At 33.7% G+C, this 7500-nt stretch overlaps 1 protein-coding gene across 1 annotated transcript; it reads left to right on the top strand.

Annotated features, from left to right (window-relative positions):
* The first annotated feature begins 5229 nt into the window (after nucleotides 1-5229).
* LOC137657407 (putative CENPB DNA-binding domain-containing protein 1) lies at nucleotides 5230-5673 on the top strand. Its single transcript, XM_068391742.1, has one exon. The coding sequence runs from the start codon at nucleotides 5230-5232 to the stop codon at nucleotides 5671-5673; it is 444 nt and encodes a 147-aa protein (XP_068247843.1).
* Nucleotides 5674-7500: the final 1827 nt, after the last annotated feature.

Genomic DNA, 7500 nt, shown 5'->3' with positions numbered 1-7500 from the left:
GAAATGGAGCGTTTATTATAAGTTTTTGTTCATCAGACAATTTTGTCATTAGAGGTACTCTTTTCCAACACAAGGTCATCCAAAATATACATAGACTTCACCATGCGGCAATTACATAAATGAAATAGATCACATAGTCATCAATAAACAGAGAAGGAAGATTGATAAATTCAAGAAGGTATATAGGTGCAGATATTGGTAGTGATCACCAGATCTTCATTGCAACAATAAAATTAAAACTTTAAGCACCCAAGTGAAAAGTAGATAGAATACCTAGGATTGATACAATTAAGCTTCAAGAAGATGAGCATAGAGAAACTTTTGTAATTGAATGTAGGAATCAATTTGCAGTCTTAGAGACTTTAAGAGACGAAAAGCACCACCAAATTATGAAAAATGGTGTGATATTAAGAACATATATCAGTCAGTTCGTACTGAAGTTTTGGGACATGCTTTTACCACGAGAAAGTCAGGAATATCGATTGATAATTGGCATATTCTATGACAACGAAACAATATTCAAGAAAAATTATAGATTTGAGAACAAAGCACTCGGAAGAATATTGGGAGTTAATTGGCAGGACAGGGTTAGAAATTAAACTATAAGAGAGGTTACTCCAGTGCCATAAGAAGATTATATCGTAGTGAGGGGTAAATGGTGATGGCTTGGGCATGTTCTCTGCACTCCCCAAGAGAGATTAGTTCACCAAGCATTTAATTGGGCTCCACAAGGTACTACAAGAATTAGAAGACCCAGACCTATATGGCTGAGGACTATGGTGCATGAAGGACGAGATGATGAAGGAAGAAGTATTAATTTAAAAGCTAAATATAGAAAGGGCTAGCAAAATGTAACTGAATCCATTTGAGTCAATATGCGTAGGAAGAGATGATGATGATGATGATCTGTCAGTTAATATGGAGAAAGTTACAAAACACTGGATGAACAAATGTGTGTGTATATATATATATATATATATATATATATATATATATATATATATATATATATATATATATATATTTATATATATATATATATGTATATATATATATATATATGTATATATATATATATATATATATATATATATATATACACACATATATATATATATATATATATATATATATATATATATATACATATATATATATATATATATATATATATACATATATATATATATATATATATATATATGTATATATATATATATATATATATATATATATATATATATATATATACATATATGTATATATATATATATATATATATATATATATATATACATACATATATATATATATATATATATATATATATATATATATACATATATATATACATATATATATACATATATATATATATATATATATATATATATATATATATATATATATATATATATATTACAAGATCATAGCAGCCTTGGCGTTTCTTAATCCTGGTCAAGTGACAGGTGTGTGTGGGGAGTTTACAATTGGATTAGGACAGACTAATATATATGACTATTTTGAAGACATGTACTTTGGTAAACGACAAAAAAAAAAAAGAAGAAAGAGATCATCCATATTCACCATCATCCTCATCAACCTTTACTAGTCACCTGCAGAACAAAGACTTCAGACATTTCCTTTCACTTGCATCAGTTTGTGGTCTTTCTATGCCAGTCCACACCTGCAGACTTTCTTAGTTCATCAATCTATTGTCTTATCTTCATTCCCCCTGCTTCTCTAGGGACCCATTCTGTTATTCATAATGTCCATCTATTATTTGTCCTTCTCATTATAATCATGTCCTTCCCACGTCCATTTTTCTTCTAACATGTAATTAGGATGGATTCTTCTTTAGTTTCATCTCTCTCTGTCACTTGATGTTATTCCCATCCTTATTTTTTCAATAACCCTCTGAATTGTAAGTAGCTAATGTTCTAAAATTTTAGTATGGCTTCAAGTTTCTGAGCCATAAGTTAGAACTGGTGGGACCCCCTGGCTAAAGGCTTTACTTTTTTTATACAGAGGCATTTTACTTTTTCTAATCTAATTTTCTGTACCAAAAACTCTCCAACCTTTTTATCCTTCTATTAATTTCGATCTAGTGTCCTGGGGAAAGACTTACTGTCTGTCCTAAATATGTGTACTCATCAAAAATTTCTAGAGGTTTGTCCATAACCCTTATTTGTTGTCTCAGATTTGCATTGAATGTTATCTTAGTTTTGCTCATATTTATTTTGAATCTTACATTTAAGTTTTTTCTGTTCAAATTTTCTACTTTCTTTTGTAATTCGTCCATTGATTCACTAAAAAACCATGTCATCTACAAATCTTAAGTTGCTAAGGTATTTCCCATTAATATCAATTCCTACTTTTACCCAATCTAAATAAAAAAAAAAAAATCTAGGCATTGTGTGAATAATCTAACTCGTTTCTCAATTTGAATTTTCTCACTATCTTTGTGCAGTTTTAGGATAGCTTCATTTCCTGTAAGGATATCTTCAAGTGTTCAAACTTAAAATTCAATTGTTTTTTTGTTTTTGTTTTCAGCCGGCTTTTATTACTGCTGAGGTTTGACAAAATCAAAAGCTTTCTCATAGACTATTAATGCCATACATAGTGGTTTGTCATATTCTGTAGATTTTCCCATTACTTGGTTATGGATATGGTTAGTTGTTGAATACTCACTTCTAGAGTTTGCCTTCTCTCTTAGTTGATTAAAGTCTAGCTGTCTTTCTGTTCGGCCTCGTATGAGCTTTGTGAATATTTTATGGATTACGAAGTGTAATCTTATTGGGTGGAAATTTCTAATGTAATTCATGTTTCCCTTTTTGAGAATTAGTATAATGATAAAGTTGTTTCCAAGTTTTAGATATAAAGCTTTCTTACAGACATTTGCTGTAAAATTCAGCCTGTTTTTACTACTATCAAATCGCCTCCATCTATTATCAAATAAATTGTTAGGCAATTTCTCCTGCTGCTTGACCTCTTTTTACGCCTCTTATTACTTTCTTTACTTCTCCTACTGTTACGTTTTGTACTGGCTAAGGTGTTTTATTATTTTCAATGGCAAAATTATTCCTTATCACTATTGTATAGCATTGTATAGGAATCCTCTGCAATTTTTATCACGCCATGTCGTTTGTTGATAATCTTTCCATTTTCATCCTTTAAAGCAAACATCAGTTGGTGTCCTGTTCCAAGTCTTCTTTTCATCAATTTGATGCTTCCTTTCAAGACTGTTTCCTTAATTTTCGTCTGATTGTGTTTACAAATATCTTAGGTTTTGATTGTGTTTATCGTTTTGGATAGTTCTGCTCATATGCTGACTCCCCTACTGTTGCTATCTCAGCAGTTATCAAAGTGATATTGGAACTGTGTCACAATCACTCTCCATTCAATTCATATTCTCAGTATTCTATTTTTGCATTTCTCATATCTATCCTCCTATCACTTAAGGCATTCTTCATTCCATTCACTCACCCAAACCTTGGCCTTCCTCTTCTACTTCTTCCATCAACTCTTGTATGCTTTAACATTTTCCATCCCCTACATATAGCCAAACAACCTCCACACATTCATATCCACTCTAACTGCAATTTCATTCTTCACACCCGTTGTCACTCCTGCTACTTCGTTCCTGACCCTATTTAATAGGGATACACCAGTCATACCCCCTTAGACACCCCATCTCGAACACATTCAATTTCTGTCTGCAACACCTTCAATCACCATAACTCCGATCCATATATTTAGAAAATATTTATTTAAATGTTGTTAGTGTAATTAAGATATTTTATTTTTCTTGTTTCCTTTCCTCACTGAACTATTTTCCCTGTTGGAGCCCCTGGGCTTATACCATCCTGTTTTTCCAACTATGGTTGTAGCTTAGCAAATAATAATAATAATAACAATAATAATAATAATAATAATAATAATGATAATAATAATAATAATAATAATAATAATAATAATAATACAAAACTCTCTTTAGATTCATCCCTAACCTCTGTTTTTACCACTCCTTTCACTGCCACCAATACTTAACATCCTTCATTCACTCTCTAACGTACATCTCCTTCCACACCACCATATACAGTAACAGCAGAACCCCAGAACCTAAACTGATCTACTTCCTCAAGTAACTCCCCATTCAACATGCCATTCAATCAAGTATCATCTTCCCTTTTTGTGCACCTCATAACCTTACTCTTACCTATATTAACTCACAACTTCCTTCTCTCACAACAATGCAGTATCATATGGAAACAACTGATTCACCACCCAGTTATGATCACTCCCATCTATCAGTTTCAATTGTCGACTATGCAATCGAGCATTCACCTCTCTTACACATATATTATATAGTAAATACAAAAATTTATATGTATTCATATATATTTACCCGTGTCTGAAAATATAGGAAAGATTGACTATCATCAATGAAAAAGATTCAATTATAACTTCTAATAGATATGGGTTATATATATATATATATATATATATATATATATATATATATATATATATATATATATATATATATACATATATATATATATATATATATATATATATATATATATATATATATATATATATATATATATATATGTATATATATATATATATATATATATATATATATATATAAATATATATATATGTATATATATATATATATATATATATATATATATATATATATATATATATATATATATATATATATATATATATATACATATATATATATATATATATATATATATATATATATATATATATATATATACAGTCAAACCTCGAGATACGAAAGAATCAGCTTACAAAATTTTCACTTTGTAAAAGGAGATACAAAGAATTTTACAACTCGGATTACAAAAAATGTTTTGGACAAAAATAGGCAGTACGGAATGGGAGCCCACCCGTATCTGAGACGGATTTTAATATTCGCACCACCAGCCCGTAAACTTGCTACCATCCTCCTGCATTCCCATTGGTTATCTCCCTACTCGGATACTAGTTACCACCAAGAGATCCTGCTCTCCTATTGGTCGGCATCTACTGCACTGTATCCCATCATGCATCTACGCATTGGCGTTCTTATGTCTTCTCGTTCCGGTAAGGGTGTCATACGCATTGACTTGGTGTTTGTGATTTCGCTTTCATAACAATTTTACAGTACATACTGTTGTTGTGTGTGATACTTACAATACATTAGCCATGGGTCCCGAAAAAGTGACTGATGTCAAGGGAAAGAAGAGGATGATGCTTTCCATGAAGATGAAGATGGAAATAATAAAGAAATACGAGGCTGGCATGCGGTTAAGTGTGCTCACAAAGGAATATGGTCGAAATCTGTCTATGATAGGAACTATCCTGAAGCAAAAGGAAGCTATCAAAGCAGCAACACCTTCCAAGGGCGTGACTGTTTTCTCCAGTAAGAGGAGCCACGTCCACAATGAGATGGAGAGCCTTCTGCTTGTCTGTATAAAGGACAAAGGAATGGTTGGAGACACTAATACCAAAGCCATAATCTCCCTGAAACCCAGCGCCATTTTCGGTGATCACATGCTTGCTCACTGTAAAGCCGACACAGGAGAAGGAACATTGAAGCAGGAACCCCCAGAGTTCAAAGCTTCTCATGGGTGGTTTGAAAAATTTTAGAGACGCTCAGGCATTCATTCGGTGGTGCGTCATGCGGAGGCTGCAAGCTAGGACACAAAAGCGGACGAAGCCTTTGCTAAGACATTCGACGAGTTGACCGTCCGGGAAGGCTACTGTCCCTAGCTAGTCTTCAATTGTGACGAGACTGGGCTTTTTTGGAAGAAAAACGTACATCACGGCAGAAGAAAAGAGGCAACCGGAACATAAGCCTATGAAGGACAGGCTTACCCTTGCACTCTGTGCAAATGCCAGGGGGGATTGCAAGGTGAAAGCCCTGCTGGTGTATCACTTCGATACTCCTCGAGCCTTCAAGACCCACAAAGTCACTAAGGAAAATCTAAACGTGTTGTGGAGGGCTGATGGAAAAGCCTGGGTAACAAGACAATTGTTTATCGAGTGGATATTTGTTTTGGCCGGACTGTGAAAAAGTATTTGGAAGAGAAGCACCTCCCTATGAAATGCCTGCTGGTGCCGGAAAATGCCGCTGCTCACCCTCCTTCCCTCCATGAAGATATTGTAGCACAATTTTCCTTCATCAAGATTCTCTATCTTCCACCGAACACCACCCCTCTCCTCCAGCCCATAGACCAGAAAGTGATTTCAATCTTCAAGAAGCTTTATAAGAAATTTCTCTTCAAGAGATGTTTCGATATCATTGACAACACACACCTCATCCTTCATCAGTTTTGGAAGGAGCATTTTGATATTGTCATATGTCTCAAAATTATCGATCGAGCTTGGCAGGAGGTTTTGAGGTGCACCTTGAACTCTGCTTGGAAGAAGCTGTCGCCTGATGCCGCCTCCGCACGAGATTTCAAGGGCTTCCACGCAGACCAAACTGAAGACGATTTCGAAAAGGTTTAGGATCCTGAAACTGTTGCTCAATCTGAAGTTGCCGAGATCGTTACATTCGGGAAGTCCATGGGTCTGAAAGTTGATGAGGCCGACATTGATGAGCTTATCGAGGAGCACCAGGAGGAACTTACGATGGATGACCTGAAGGAGTTAAGAGGCCATGCGAGTGAACGTCATTCAGGAAGAGTACAGCAGGGGGCAGGGGGAGGATGACCCACTGACAATGGCAAAAAGTAAAGAAGGTTTAGATAGCTACTTTAAAATGGTGGCTCTCGTAGAAAAGAGACACCCAAAAAAAATTCTTACAGGCTGTGCGCTTGAGCACTGTAATGAAGTTTGCCTGAGTCATTTCAGGAAAATTCCAAGAAGCAGGCAGAAACAAGCTTCTTTGGACAAATATTTCAGTAAGAGACCTTCGGTAGAAGCAGACCAAGTGCTAGCTAAGAAACGAAAGAAAAGTGCACTGATAAAGAAAATACGTAGTGTAATTAGATTTATAAAATACAAAATGTAAAGTATAAAAAAATATAGAAAAAAGGAAAAAAAAGGAATTTTTTTCATGTTTATCATAAAATTAAGTGTTAATATTTCCTGTCATTTGTAGATGCGTTTCCTAAAAATAAGTGTTAATGTTTCCTGTCATTTATAAATGTGTTTTGAAAAGTTAAGTGTTTACATTTTCTGCCACTATACTAAACGTTTTCCGCAGTTTTCATCCTTCTCTATCACCCCGCTCTTCGCTCTCAGACATCGTCTTACTCCAAAGGTAAGGTTCCACATTTTTGTTACTGTATTTTTACTGTTAACTCTAATTGAACAGTTCTTTTTCAGATTATAAATGCTAACTTATTATTATTAAATAAAAATACAGTACTTTTCATATATTTAGTACTGTTTAGTGGTGTATATCTTTTTTATAATCATTTAGTGTGGTGTTTCTGGAATGAATTATAGCGGATGAGAGGGAGTTGA

This window comes from Palaemon carinicauda, chromosome 18 (assembly GCF_036898095.1).
Source record: "Palaemon carinicauda isolate YSFRI2023 chromosome 18, ASM3689809v2, whole genome shotgun sequence".
NCBI classification, from domain to species: domain Eukaryota; kingdom Metazoa; phylum Arthropoda; class Malacostraca; order Decapoda; family Palaemonidae; genus Palaemon; species Palaemon carinicauda.
The sequence above is the reverse complement of the archived record's forward strand: the minus strand, read 5'-3'. Positions and strand labels throughout refer to the sequence as shown.